The sequence below is a fragment of the Mchenga conophoros genome, linkage group LG7, assembly GCF_057382185.1.
Source record: "Mchenga conophoros isolate Kocher_MC1m ecotype Shallow Benthic linkage group LG7, M_conophoros_male_GT1.1, whole genome shotgun sequence".
NCBI lineage: Eukaryota > Metazoa > Chordata > Actinopteri > Cichliformes > Cichlidae > Mchenga > Mchenga conophoros.
The window spans coordinates 37,647,811-37,663,166 of NC_140532.1; the positions used below are offsets into that span (position 1 = coordinate 37,647,811).

A 15,356-nucleotide genomic window follows, 5' to 3' on the forward strand; every position below is an offset into this window, starting at 1 on the left:
ACGATATCCAGCCCTAGTTATTACCCATATAGTATGAAAGATAATGTCACAGCTAGCCAATGTAAAATACTTATTTATTAGACACTTTTTAAAAATAATTACATAACAATTATAAAGTAAAAAATAAAAAACAAAAAAAAATAAAACATGACATACAGTAGATAACAAATGATGTACAGACCACTGAGTTTCAATGCAAAGTGCATTAACAGAACAATCTGTAGTGGAGAAAGCAGGAAACAGCATGTTTCAGAATTCATAACAGCAGTATTTATTTTTTGAAGAGGGGCCATATAGGATTTTTAGGATATATTTAAAGGGTAGCTGTTGATGAATATAATATTTCATGTTAAAACTTTAAAAATGTACCATATGGTTGGAACACAGGTTTTTGCCAATATTTTACACAGGTATAAAACAGCTTTCAGTATCATTCTCCATGCAGGTGTATGACTTTAAGGTGTCCTCTGAAAATGACAAATAAAATACTTTCCCAATTCTGCAGGGGCCCTAATAAGACTGGAATGCAATATGCACTTTATAAATAATGACTGTGTAATGACTGCACAAAGGTCAGTCAGTTACTGAAGGTTCAGCTCTAATGATCAAAATGGCTGCAGTCATGTTATAAATTAAAACATGACGCAATATATAAATTTTAAAAACATATTCTTTAATAAATACCTTTCTTAGAATGAAAAAAAGTGCTTAAAAGGTTTGCAAATTGCAATGATTAAAATGACTACGTGAAATGGATTTATATGTCTAGCATGGTAACATCCCACAATCACCTTTATGTCAGTCCTGACAGCAAAATTAACATGAACAAATGTGACTTCGTCAAAATCAAAATAATCAGAGTCATATTTTTATGGTGATATCATGCACAGACACAAAAATTATAAAATAAAATGATGTTGGTTCAATTCACACAGCTTTAAAAAAAAAAATTCAGTCCTTGATGCCCTATCAAATCAACACAACACACAGAGCAGAAAAGCTCACACATTATAACCACAAATTTCAGGAGCAGTTGTTTAAAATCAACAAAATAATGGATCTGAAACATTATTTGAAGGAAACTGGTGCTCACAATGATCTATGCCACATCAGCTAAACCAGTAGGGAGCAACTACCTGGTGTCACTCTTGATAAAGTACATCAGTAAAAGAAGGAAGGATGTGTGTGATGGCACCTATATAAATCTACACAGATGCATACATTAGTTTATTTGGAGTACATGCCCTAAATTAAAGGCTTATTCGCTCTCTTTTTTTTTTTAACTCTTGTCTAACTTTTGACTGGAATGGTCATAACCACAGCTAAGACTAGTTTTCACAACAAAACAATGTAGGAAAAAAAAAGATATATTGGTGAATAGTTGACAAAACTTATTTAATGTGCTCAGTATGATCATCGCTAAATAAATAGACAACAACATAACACAAAAACAGTTAAGCTACCACAGTGCATTTTGTCTTTCTTTGACCTCAACATTTACATTCTTGATTGTGCCGCTGTGGTTTTCTCAGCCACGAGAAAGACAAAAGCAGCGCGTACTTATCTGAGGTCTTTCAATGAGGTTTTCTCAGCATTAGTAATCATTTTGAGTCCTTACATTTTTGTCTGTTTTAATTACAAACGTGTTCATGTTCTACCACATTCTGCTAAGAAAAGATAAAGTTGAGCACTGCAAAGGGCAGTCACTGGAACAAATAGAGGCAGATTAAGTGGGAATGGAGTGACATTACCATACTAAAGAGATGCACTGTAACTGGTAATACAAATTGTGTGCATAATCTCAGAGTTGCTAACCTCTTATAATGTTTAGGTTAATCTATAACTGTCATGCAGGTTACAAGAATTTACTGAGCCAGTATTTTCAGTCACAATATAGACATGGGTGCCATCACTTTGGGCATCACTCAATGCCACTGTATATGCACTTGCCTTAATCATTCCCTTACAACCTTTGAAAAACCAAAATGTACCAAATAAAAAGGGGGAAATTACATTACACATTAGATCTTGACGAATTAAGTATTCAAGTAAAACAATCTTTACTGACATACATTGTGTAGTTTTTTCAGAACAAAACAACCTAACAACAATCAGTAAAAACCAAACTCATTAACCCTCTGGGGGCTGGATTCAAAAATCACAGCAAAGATCATAGTTACAATCATTCAAGTGTTCCCTTAATTGTCTTAGCACTATCCGGTTGTTCAGTCTGACGTCACTAGCCGTGTCTGGGTCTAAACTCCGCTGCAGGTCCATATATCAAACGATCACTATGGCATTACTGAGAGTTGAAAAACTGTCTAAAGTCTTTCATCTTTAATAAAATGATCGGCGTTCTGCTCTACCAGGTGTAACAATTAAGTTTAACATCCAGGCATCCATGAAAACGGAATTTATGACATTTAGCGGAGTTAGAAGTTAGCAGGGAGTTAGCTCGCTAGCTTCTATCTAAATACAATATAGCATGTCCTGACTGCGGGGTTTTGGAAACAAATTAAAACGTACAGCTCTGCTATCACTTCCAGCATAAATGAAGACAGAAAACTAAACAGCAGTGACGTTTGTAGGGTTACTGAAGTTGGGCTAGCTGGTATATAATGATGTGCTACGTGACAGCTAGCGACACAGCTATGTTAGCATAATATAAACAAGCTATCTTTTTTCCCACTCGATAAAAGTTAACGTGAGTGTTGTCGGTGGTCAGGAACAAATGTAATCGCATGGCAGGATGCTGTAAAAGGACCAAACTTCAGCCAGGAGAACAACTGAGATAATCCATCCACAATACGAGGTTAGTCATTCATATACTGCTGCATGGGCTGGGCTGTAGTTACATCCTAAGGTTTTAAAAACTGAGCTTAAATAAATGATTAGCGGTAATAAAAGCCGAGGGAGGTCAACAGTGATCACTGACTGTTTTAGGAGCTTTTTGAGATCAAATAGAAGAAAATACGTAACATTAAACATGTTAACAACACAAAAGCCATATTAAACGCAGACTACTTTAGACCCGGAAGTAGGATTCGTCGCGTCATCACTGAACAACCGGATATAGTATATATAAATTAGTAGTCATTTTGGTACTTAACAATATTTAATAAACTAATAAATACAACATTAAGAAATTAATGAAAAATAATTTACCACATTTCCTTCATTTTAGCAAAGTGTGAGAGAAGCTGTGCTTTTCTCTTTGCTGCTTTACTGTGAAATTGTTTTTAATTAATTAGAGCACAACTTTTCATTTTATTAAAATGCACTAAAAGCTTTGCAGCATGTGACGTTAACAAACAAAATGCCAAAAGACAAGCTGGCACAGACAGCACCGTCAACTGCACTTTTCTGTCATCAGCTGACTGCCAAATCAAAACTAATACACAGAGCACTGCAAACAAACCAACCAAGCAAACCTACTGGTGTAGGAATCATGAAATGCCTCCACTTACCCTTTACTGTTGGCTCCCTGCATGCTTTGTTAGTTCTTGCTATTAAAATGAAGCTATAGTGGGTGTTGGTGGCCAAAGATTGTATATTAAAAGGGCGATCGTGGCTCAAGAGTTGGGAGCTCGCCTTGTAATCGGAAGGTTCGAGCCCCGGCTCGGACAGTCTCGGTCATTGTGTCCTTGGGCAAGACACTTCACCCGTTGCCTACTGGTGGTGGTCAGAGGGCCAGAGAAATCAGATTTTATGGAAGTAAAATAACCCTACTTTTCTACTGACTTATGACCACCGTAAACACTTTACTAATGAGTTTATGCTTTCAGTCATCTTATGTAATACTAAATTATGTTCACTTTGGAAACTGCAGTCGCATTCAGGGTAAAACTAGGGAAAAAGCAGGTTACTGTAAGAGCACTGTTGTGTATGTAATGACTAAGTGTCACAACCACCACTCGTTTGCCAGTTTAAAAAAAAGAAAAGAAAGAAATAATACTTGAAGTACCCAACATCAGGCTTCAAAACAGGTGCCCAAAAACCACGATGTTCTATATAATTGTGTGAATGTGTGAATGACTGAATGTAGTGTAAAGCGCTTTGGGGTCCTTAAGGACTAGAAAAGCGCTATACAAATGCAGGCAGGCCATTTTACTATAGTCTATGTTACGTATTAAATATTCCTATAGTAAACAGAGTAACACAGAACTGAAGTGAACACAGTGACCCCATTTACCCACCAATCCAATCCAGCTATTAGTTAGTTGCGCTGATATATGACACAAAAATCAGATGTGATGTACTGCATGGGAAAAGCAGGATCATCACTTAAACTGCCTTTTACAGCAGGCTTCCTTTAAAATAACTCTTTTCTGTCTGTTTTTCAGTAAGTGGCTGTCTAACTGAATCATTTGTTATTTGTATGTATGGCTTTTAGTGTATTACTGTAAAGCAATTACTATAACCCTCAGTCCAAATTTTTTTCTGGGAATCAAGTCAACATTTTACAAACTTAATTTGTTCCCTCGTGCTTATTCAAGGCTGCTTCTTTTGGTCAGAATGGATCTAACTGGTGAAACCTGGAAGGAATATACACTAGATTTTTTTTTTTGAAAAAAGTGTGGCTAGCATTTTGTACACTCGGTGTACAGTTAACAACAGCTCCAAATATAGAAAAGAATGCTTCATCAGATGGGCTTATAAAGCAAGGTGGTGACATATTTCTTCTTATAGCGATGTGTTGCACTGAGTACCATCACTCCGTCCTGTGACAGAAAGACACAACACACAGGAAAAGTCAATTTAAAACCTCACGCAATGCATGCTTTCAACTAGGATGGAAACAGTAGCATCAGTCTTACCATGTACAGTTCCACCATGCTATAAGCCAGTATGGTTAAACTGTAATTGGTAGGGCTATGGCTTTTTTAAGACACACATGAAACCAGAATTGCAGCATCATGGTTGCAGGCCTCCTCCTACCAGTCAAGTAGCAGTTCACACCCAAGTCTGTTCAGACTCGCATATAAATGTAGATAAAGAAAAAAAAATGAAAGAAGAAAATACTGGCAACCGCCAGCCTCCTGGTAGACACATCTATGGTATTGATTTCAAAATCCTACGTCACCTTGTTCTGAAGTTTCTCGTATTAACAGTGTTGGGTTTATCTTGGCACAAACCCCGCTGGAACGCGAGACCAACAACTGCACGACAAACAAGGCAAGAAGGTACTGTCCGTGTTTGTGGCTTGCAAGGGATGCCAGCCAAAGTTGAGGAAAAGATTCCTTCACCTGAACTCAACCAACTTCAACTGATTCCTTCGCTAGAGCCCTTTTTATTGTCAGCAAGCAATCATTCATGAATATGCAATTACAAATACACGTGACATTCTTAAGCAGGCATATCTGAACAACTAGTGATGGGATTTCCGGCTCTTTTTAGAGAACCAGCTCTTTCCGTTCGGCTCACTGAAAAGAGCCGGCTCTTTTGGCTCCGAACTGGCTCTTCAGGTTGATTTGTTGCTTTAATTAATTTATTATTAACAATAATATAAAATTATGCACAAAAGGAATTACTAATTACCTGCATGAATAAACTTTCTGAATCCTTTATCATCTGCAACTGAAAATAGGATGATTACTATACCTTTCTAATGTGAGGTTGTTGTCCCTGGCTCTTTCTCTGTCTTTTACATTTTACATTGTACATTTGTTCCATATTTAGAAAGTAATTCTGTAAACACTTTCTTGCTTTTAAAAACAGAATTTCCTTTTTATTTTCAAATTCTTAACATGGATAATGATGGTAACATTTCTTGGTTTACTTCAACAAGCTTCTTGGAAAAAAAATCATATAAATCAGCCCAATGTTGGAGGTACAATTGAAAATGTCACTGAAAAAACATTAACGTTAGAGAGGTGTAATGAACTAAAAACATGAGCATATAAAAACATTGTGCCAAAATAGAAAAGAATGTTACATAAAGTCAATAACTTGCTCAAATGGCTTTTTTCTTTCCAGTTGTTAGAAGTTTACCTTTGGTAATGATAACTTTTGAAGCAATTTCTTTCCTCTGTGAAACAAAGACGTGCATCACATTTTTCACAGAGGGTGGTAGTTGCATTCACCTTGCAATTTTTGCACCGACCTCACTTTTCACATTTTACAGGCCAATGTGCAACCTCATCAGTCCGGACATCCTCTGGAACTCCAACACGAACTCTCTTGGGTGGTGGAGGTGGTGATGAGATGTTCTGTGATGGGCGCCCCCTGTGTGATTTCCAAAGGATCAGGCTTGTGGCAACTTCTGCCTGGAAGCTTCTTTGTTTCAGTGGCTTTTGGACACCAAGTAGCTTGCAGTCACAACGGTAAATCAACCATGCGTTGACAACACCGAGCATGATGGTTTGCCAGAACAGGTAGAGATACCACCTCCGTGACTTCATGTGGTACTTGTACCTTGCAATGCAGGCGTCAAGCAGGTCAATACCCCCCATGAATGTGTTGTACTCCTTCACAATGTGTGGCCTTTTGACCTCAACAAATGCCTTGCCCGATTTGCTCCAGCGATGGATTGTATCTTGAGGCTCAGTTGCACAATAGGATGAGATGAGGGTAACAGATTTGTTGTCATACCACTTCACAATAACCATGCTCTCCTCCTTATTCACCCTGGCATCAACAGATCCCCTGCCTCTCTGGGCAAGACTTTTTTTCATCTTCAAGCTGACAACTTGCTAAGCGATTTCCACGAAGTGTTCCTACAAAGTAGATCTGTCGCTGAAGAAGTGTGAGCACAAGTGGGGCTGAGGAGAAGAAGTTATCAGCAAAAACTTTGTAGTTTTGCTCAGCTGGCAGAGTTTCACACAACTTCACCACAACATCTCCTCCAATCCCAAGTAAAGTCTTCTTCCCAGTACCACCTTGATAAACAACAAAATCATGGAGCATACCAGAGGATGAGCACCGGGCCCAGATTTTCAATCCCCAGGGGTGGGGCTTTCCCTTCACATACTGCCTTATTGGGCTGTGTGTCCCCTTGAAGGGTACCATTTGCTCATCAACAGAGTTGTACTCCTCTGGGACGATATCCAGGCATTGTTTGCGAAACATTTCAAGCCATGGACGGATCTTCCAGCACTTGTCTTCTGCATCTCTGTGTAATAAATCTGTATTGTCAGTGAAATGTAGAGATCCCAACAGGGTTTGAAATCGGTTGCGGGACATGTTATCTGCTACCATAGGACACCTGGTGTCATTTTCCCAGTATGCTCGATTTCCAGGCATTTGGCATAGACCCATCCTCAGATAGAGACCAATGAGTATTTCTAGTTCTTTAACAGTGGTATTTACATTTCTCAGATGGTTGGAGTTTTGTACACTGTATAAATTTGTTTGTTCCATTAACAACAGCAGCATATCATCTGTGATGAAGTTTTTGAAGTACTCTAGTGGAGTGTGGATCTCATCTGGAGGTTTGGCACAGGGTCCCTTGAATGTGGTCTCATGGGTTTCGAACATTTCTTTCTCCAGGAGAATTTTTGTCCTTTGATAGCTGCCTTGGGCTGCCCAGTGTCCATATGGCTTGAATGTGGCTCTGTCTCTAAATCACTTGAATCACAACTGTCTGAATCACTGGATTCACTTGATTCATCACTCTCCACGTCTTTGTGGGGGATGTAATTAGGGTCTTCAGAATCTTCATCTGAGCTACTTTCCCTCATACTCACTGTCCTCTGCAGTGATAAACTCCAGCGCATCTTGAACACTATATTTTTTCTTTTTATCCATTCTACAAAAGAGTGAAAATGATAAAAAATGGGGGGTAACTGAAAAACGCCTCGACAAAGCTAAAGTAAAGTTCCATCACAAATTTAGGTAATTTAAAAAATTAGTTATGCTTGAATTTAGTTAAATATGACTGAGAATTAACAACAAAGAATAAATTTAGCTCATTCAGTTATTTTAAGTAAACTGACTAAGCAAATGATCAGTTTTTGTCTTTTTGTGACAAATATGTCACATCAGTTTTTTTAAGAAAATTTGGAGTTTAATGCCCGATGTGACATATTTGTCACAGCGATGTTTAACAAACTGATTCTAGATCAAATTGGTTCAGAAATATTACCAAACTAGGTTACAAGGGACCTATGACATCTTATCTAAAGTTTAGAATTGCTGAATGAGTAAAAGCTTACCTTTGCAAAAAGAAAAGAAAGTTTTTAAAATTAGCACAGCGGTCTCATTAGCTAACCAGGTGGACCAAGACTTTGAAAATGGTGTCTTGAACACCCAGAGTGCCTCACTTGTCACATGACTGAATTAGTTTGTGCCTTAGACGTCACTTAGGGACTTTATTAGTTAAAAGTCAAAGTTAAACCATTATAAATAGTTTTTCTTTAAGTGTAAAGGAGCAGTGACACCAGTGTCACTGTGGGTCCTTAAGGGTTAAAATCAATCCTTTGATTTTTCTGAAAATCAACAGAGCCCCTTATAATCCCGTGTGCCTTATGTATGAATTCTGGTTGTGTTTACTGACCTTGAAACGATTTTATGTGGTACACGGCGCTCAAAAATCTGTCAAATGTTTCAGTACGACTTTGCTAAGCTACGAACCCGCACCGCTTGATGGATTGTCGGAGCATTACGGCTATCGTAGGCAGGAGCCTCACGGAGTGATACGTACTGCGCTTCAACATAATATTACCGTATTATGTGTATAACCTCTTTTTAAGTTTTGTGGATATCATACATGGTTATGCTGAGGATATGTCGGCCAATTTCCACTGGAAATGCCTTTTGGTTAAACTCTTAGCAGGGAATTTACACTGTTACATTTTTATATAACTTTAATGCACATAAAAAACAGCTGCTTGTTTAAGTGAAAATACATTGATGGGGTTCTTTGCACTAATAAAGTTGTGGAGTTGTAAAGTATTTTGTCTAGTGTCAATTATATCGTCAGTTATATCGTTATCGCAAATTTTCAAATGTATATCGTGATAAATATTTTCGGTCATATCACCCTGCTCTACTAATAAGGATATGATTTTTATCAGCACACAGATGATTATATATTTCTAAGCATAAATGATTATATGTTTCTAAGCAGAAATGACAATATAGAAAATATCACCCTTACAAACAGGACTTTCAGAAAACATGACCTCTGACCTTTAAGTTGAGGTCATGTTTTCTGAAAGTCCTGTTCAGAAAACTTTTAGTAAATACACTTTTGGCATCAATTTGAAGGTGATGCGTCACATGAATGAAAGGGAGTCCTTCATCAAATCACCTCTTCAATAAGCTCTGACATAAAGTGACATTATTTTGAAGCATTAGATTAATAATATACATTATAAATAAAATATATCAATTAAATTGTATTACTATTGAAATGTGTCAGATATATATAGTAAATATATATATTTTTTTATATATTTAAAAGAAATGTATAAAAATAAAAGCTTGCTTTTTTTCCTTTTTTCTTTCCACAGGCCAGTAACACTGAGTCACTGACCTGGGATTGTTAGGCTGCAGACTGAATTATCCTAAACATTAACTATTAACATTAATTACTAACATCTACACTATCAGAGTGTCTGTTTGTGCAGCAGGAAACGTGGCCTCAAACCTCAGTTCTGAGAATGGTGATATGCTCACTTTTCTTCATTGCAGCCACCACATGCTCCTTTAAAGGTTACGGACACACACGATAACTCATTCACTAGCACATTTAAACACACAGACACACATGGAGGTGCACAAAACACACACATAAACACACTACCTCATCCAGGAGAAGCAATACTGTCAGAACTTTTTTTTTTTGCCTCCTAACGTAACAAAGACTTCCAAGAAGACCAAGTAAAGGCTATTTTATATTATGCCTGATTTTTGTTTGACATTGCTGTACTATTTATTGTTGCATTTGATTTCAACATCTCATGAATACAATGAAAGGGTTTATTTGTTAGTTAAGTTTTAAGCTATTAAAAGCACTGCAATTTCTAGAATTGAACTGTCTGAACAGTTTGTTTTAAAGAACCTATTAAAGGACAGAAGTATTTTTTAAATCAGATTACTCAACCAAACATAAGACATAATGAAATAATGTGATGCATATTCAAGATTGTAACTTTGCAGCATTACTAATATATCAACAGTCATTAAGAAGATGAGAAATTACAATTAGTAAAGTTTCAACAGAGCCACTTAGATTGTCCCCAAAATGCAAGTTTTTCTCACAGGTCACACTAGTGAACATAAAGTCATTAAAAAATGTGTTTAAGCTAAATACAGCAACATTTTATCTGCTTCATGTACAACTACTTAACTACATTACAAGAGAAACCAAATGGAAAAAAGTGAATATCTGACCACCCACTACCTGAAATGGAAAATACACATAGTTGTTTTCCACTCCTTTTTTTTGTTGACATGCAGACATTTGCTGTGGCTATCTTGAAATGCAAGTAAAGTTTGTTTTTCCTGTCAGAGAGTTGAAAGAAGGAGAATTATCTGTCCTTCATCTGTTCTTCTGTCCCATTTATCAGCCTTTTTGGCAATGCATAGATTCAATCTGCTGTGCCAACAACGTGCAAGCTTGCTAAAAGCAAAAGCATCAGCAGCGCACACTTTCTGTTAAAATGCTTACAAAGCCGATCAAGTTTTCTCACACGCTACCGAAAAACATCAAACACAAAAATCTTAAAAGTCACCCTGAAACCTTACCTTAATGGAAAGTGCATAGAGGTGGTTGAGCATGACATGGTTGGGTTCTGGGAGCAGTGCAGGGTCACACTGAAACAATGACAAACAAAACAACAACATTTAAAATAAATGATCTGTATTATTTATTCTTGTGGATGCTTTTTTTTTTTTTCACAATTTTGTTGTACGTGTACAATGACAATAAAGGGCTATTCTATTTTTATGAAATGCAGGCAGGGGAAAGTGGGAATAAGCCAAATTCATCTCAGATTACAGCTACTTACAGAAATCCCAGTGTCTTTGTTAAGGATGACCTGTAGAAGGTGAGGTGGAAGAATGGGTGGAGATTTTAACTTCTCTTCCTGTTTAGGGACATAAGCATCCTGATGATATGGCCCAGGAGGAGAGCTAGAAAGGTCTGGGGGGGGGGGGGGAAACAGTATGACAAGAACATTAAATTATTTTCAAACCTATAGATTTTAACAGCAATGTTGAAATCCATTAAAAAAGGCAGGAACAAAAAATGTTGGTCTTTAAAATGAATGAAGATTCTTTTTGAACACTTTTATACCCCTGCTTTCCAGACATGTAGTCTGGATCAGTAAATGTTTAAAAAAAAGCACAGATAAACAGTGGCTGTCAGCACTCACCTGACATGTCAGAGCATTTCTGCGAATCCACCATTAGCGCATCAAAAACCTCAAAGTCAGTCTTCTTTACCTGAATGATATTGTTGACTGTGCCTAGCTGACTGGTTACAACAGGCTGTTAGGAAACAGGAGACAATAAAACTCACAAATAAAGCTCAAAAGTATAGACCAAAAAGACATACTTTATATAATAGCAGGCCAGTGTTTGCTTTAACAAGCATCATGATGTGAAGCAAACCACTTAAGCCTCTTAAACTAATGTCCACTCATGACTACTCTACCTCTAGTCATGGCCCTCCACTGCACCATTTGTCCTGATTACCATATGTGTGTGCTAATATTTTATACACTTGTTACTATATTTCTGAAGAGAGAAAAAAAGATGTTTATTGTTAAAGCATGACATCAGATAAGGTGACTCAGATACATGCCTGCAGTCAGTCATGAAGCCAGCTCATCATAACCTACACTAGTGGCCTTAATACACTCACAAGTTATTACTCATAATGTAATGATAATATTAATGCATTAGTGAATATATGCTTTTGTCTACCCAGACTTTACAGGAATGGCAGAGCTGCAGTGCCTTTAAAAACTGAAACTGCTGCAGATTTTGTGTTGAGGTCTAGGTAAGTAAAGTAAAATATGCTTGTTTGACAACAGGTCATAAATGACTGTGAGAGTAACGGCTTACCTCAGCTGGGTCGTGGGTCCACTGACCATCCACGTAAAATTTGTACTGATGCTCCCCCTCAGGTAGATCGACAATTGCCACAAAGGTGTTCTGACTTTGATAGATCACAAACAAAAGAAAAGAAAACATTTGGCACACAGGTAAGTTAAACCAGCGATTAACAAAGAAGAAGAACTCACATTCTTGGCTTGTTCTAGTAAACCTTTCTCATATGCAAATAGGAATAAAAGAAATCTGTTAAAACTCGAGTTTAAATCTCAAAAGATAAACAGCCAGAAATTCAACCTGAAAAACATGTTCAGATTTATAACATGCTCTCACCTTCTAATAAGGGGAATTTTGTTGGTCCAGTTGTTGAAGGATCCAGAGAGGTAGACCTCCTTTCCATCTCCTTTCCAGCGAAAGACTGTCGGCCGTTCCAGAGTTGGTGCTTTGTCATCTGATTCTAAGTCTTGCTGCCAAGCAAGGAACTCCTCTTTCTCTAAGGGTGCCTTAAATGCACATCATACACAAGAATATTATTTATCAACAACGATTAGAGTTTGAAGAGATCTACAGGGCCAAGAAGGCTATAAATTCTACCTGATATGCACCTCTAAGAGAGCAGCCCAATTTACCTTTATGTCCTCTCCATGAAAAATATCAGCATCCTCTGGGCTATCCATGAGGATTTTTGGCCTCTCGCCCTCTTTGATACCTCGGCTGTCCCTCCGCTGCGCCTTCTCACCGTGGCCCATTGCAGCCCTCTCACTGCTTGTATTCCCCATGGCTTTGTCTTCTTGCAGGCTGTTACAAGGTCACTGCAAGTAGAGTTGATTCAGCTGTGTAAAGAAAGCCGTAAAGTCAGAAGAGACTACATAACACCTTACAGATTTATTTATAACTGCTAAAGGCTTACTGGTTAAAATGTTGCTTTTTAGGCCTGCAACTCTCAAAAGAGACATTTTAGGTACCAATGCTATTTATAGTGACTTCTGCAGTAGAACAAGCTGAATCATGTGGGCAGACTACAACTTTTCCATTTCTAAGAGTATCATACTGAACAACTATGAGTTCCTTTATTGACTCCAAAACAATCCCTGGGACGTTAATACCAGATATCTTGTATATGTTTCAGTGTCAACTGTCTTGTTATGTTAGTTTAAATGTGATCCAAATAAAACACGTCTTTCAGCATGATACCTATTTCCTCTAAAGGATGGGTGTATTTGTTTGAGTATACCATTCTCTCTGGAATAAATTTACATTACTGCAGGTCATTTATAGGCCTATAAATATAACGCTGTTCCTTACACTTTTAGCTTACACTCAGTTATCTGCAATATAAAAATACAATTACAGAACAAAAACAATTTTCTAGCCAACACTCTGACCACACTTTGTTGTTCTTTTACTTATAGAACAATATCACGGAATCTGCACTGCCTGCTCTGTCAGTACACACAAGTAAAGGTAAGACAACCTTTTTAAAAGAACAGCAGAAACCATAGTTACAGTAATGGATTACTTATTATTGACCTCATAATGTTATACAATGAAATAAAACTCTACCTGAAACACTCCCACAAGTGACACTGGAGGTTTTAAAGTCAAATGATGTTTTACTGTTATGATATCTGCCAGTTTATTTTACTTTAGAAAAAGTATGAAACTGTATTTGGAAATACCACTGAATGGGAGTGTTACTGGAATATTCTAGTACCCTGCAACATGAAAACATTCCCATTTCAGTTTCCTTAGAATAACTTGGCTATTTTTGGTTATATGATGATATTTATGGAAGACGATGTCAAACAGGTGTGTACATGTATGCGCAGCGTGTTTAGATCTTATCAGCACTGTTTACATACTAGCATCAAAGGTTGTGACATGCCTGCGGTTATGTTAGCTCATCTTAACGTCTAAGCTCCATTCCAACTTCCTGTGGCCTCATACTCTAAATTATACCAAATAAACACGAGGCTGTTGTAAGACACATGAAATAGAAGCTATGAAATACAGCGTTACTAAAGCTAACATTGGGTAACCTACTAGCATATGTAGCCCAAACATGCTATCTGCTTCGACTTAAAAGGTGACACCAACTAATAAATACAAACACCGACAAGAAACGTAGGGTTGTTTTGTTTACCTGAGAAACGTTTGCCGTCGTAGATATCGATGTCGACCTGTCAACTACCTTCCATCCCGCACGAAAACAAAAACATTTGATCCTTCTAGCAGAATCCGGCCCCTGTTGCGCATGCGCACTTTATCCAAATGCAAAATATTAATGCACCCTGACCTCGTGAAAAGCAAAATATTATCCGTCACTACTACCGTCGTTTATTGTCTCATAAACTACTCTTATCCATAATAAATCTTTTGGTTTAATGTTCGACTATTATAACCTTTTACAATTTAATTCTCTATAATGACAGACGTAATGTCACGTACTCAACACTAGATGGAAGAGTGGGTCAAGTAGCCTGCAATGTGGGTCAGTACAATGGATATAGAGTTGTGTTTAATGAGCCAATAGAAGCATGAGACTTTTTTTCTTTAATACAGTTTAATGAAAATGTGCAACATTTGCTATATTTAAAATGCATATAGCAATCCTTCAAATCCATAGAAAAACACTTCTTTCAGCTTTGATGATCCGCAGACTACCTGCCTCCAACTTGACCTATCCCTGGCATCCTTTGATATGACAACCCTCTGCATAGTCACCTTCACTACATCCATGAATCTTCTCTGTGGTCTTCCTCTTTTCCTCTGGCTTGGCAGCTACATATTTAACATCATTTGCCTATTATATTCTCATATCCCTCCTGTGCACATATCCAAACACAGACTAAGCCTGAACTGTACTCATTTCTAATCCTTTCCATTCTGGTCACTCCAAATGGAAATCTTATCATCTTCAACTCTGCCAAGTCCAGCTTTGCCTCCTGTCTTTTTGTCAGTGTCATAATCTCCAATCCATACATAAACATAAATATAGATGCAGATACTGATAGAATATGTTAATAGGTCTAAATATGATATGCTTATACATTGTGTTTCATACCACCAGTTAGGCTAATGATGTCTTGCAGCCAGTGACAGTGCTTTGGGAAAATTTAGACTGCTGGTATAACAAAAACACAGCAGCTTTATCCTATCCCTGATATCTAATATGAATGTGTTCCTTGGTATAATTGCCTTTAACACATTTCACAAATGTAATATGAGGAATCAGATCCAGCTGTGAGAATGCCTAATACGGTCACCTAAATAATTGTTTGAATTCAAAGCCATGCTTCTGTGATGATTAAAGTATCAATGCCCTGTAGAGATAAAGAGATAGAGACGAAGCAGCA

At 37.4% G+C, this 15,356-nt stretch overlaps 1 protein-coding gene across 2 annotated transcripts; it reads right to left on the reverse strand.

Moving 5' to 3' along the window:
• Nucleotides 1-57: 57 nt before the first annotated feature.
• Nucleotides 58-14,268, reverse strand: prkab1a (protein kinase, AMP-activated, beta 1 non-catalytic subunit, a). 2 transcript variants are annotated; one of them, XM_085279121.1, is made up of 8 exons: nt 14,144-14,268; nt 12,630-12,833; nt 12,334-12,503; nt 12,013-12,106; nt 11,319-11,433; nt 10,953-11,086; nt 10,690-10,758; nt 58-4,721 (listed from the first exon to the last, which is right to left on the reverse strand). In XM_085279121.1, exons 2-8 carry the CDS (start codon nt 12,777-12,779, stop codon nt 4,644-4,646), a joined length of 810 nt encoding a protein of 269 aa, XP_085135247.1. In that variant the 5' UTR covers nt 12,780-12,833; nt 14,144-14,268; the 3' UTR covers nt 58-4,643. The 2 variants fall into 2 exon arrangements, with proteins under 2 accessions (XP_085135247.1, XP_085135248.1); XM_085279122.1 differs by having other exon boundaries at nt 12,630-12,812; nt 14,144-14,248.
• Nucleotides 14,269-15,356: the final 1,088 nt, after the last annotated feature.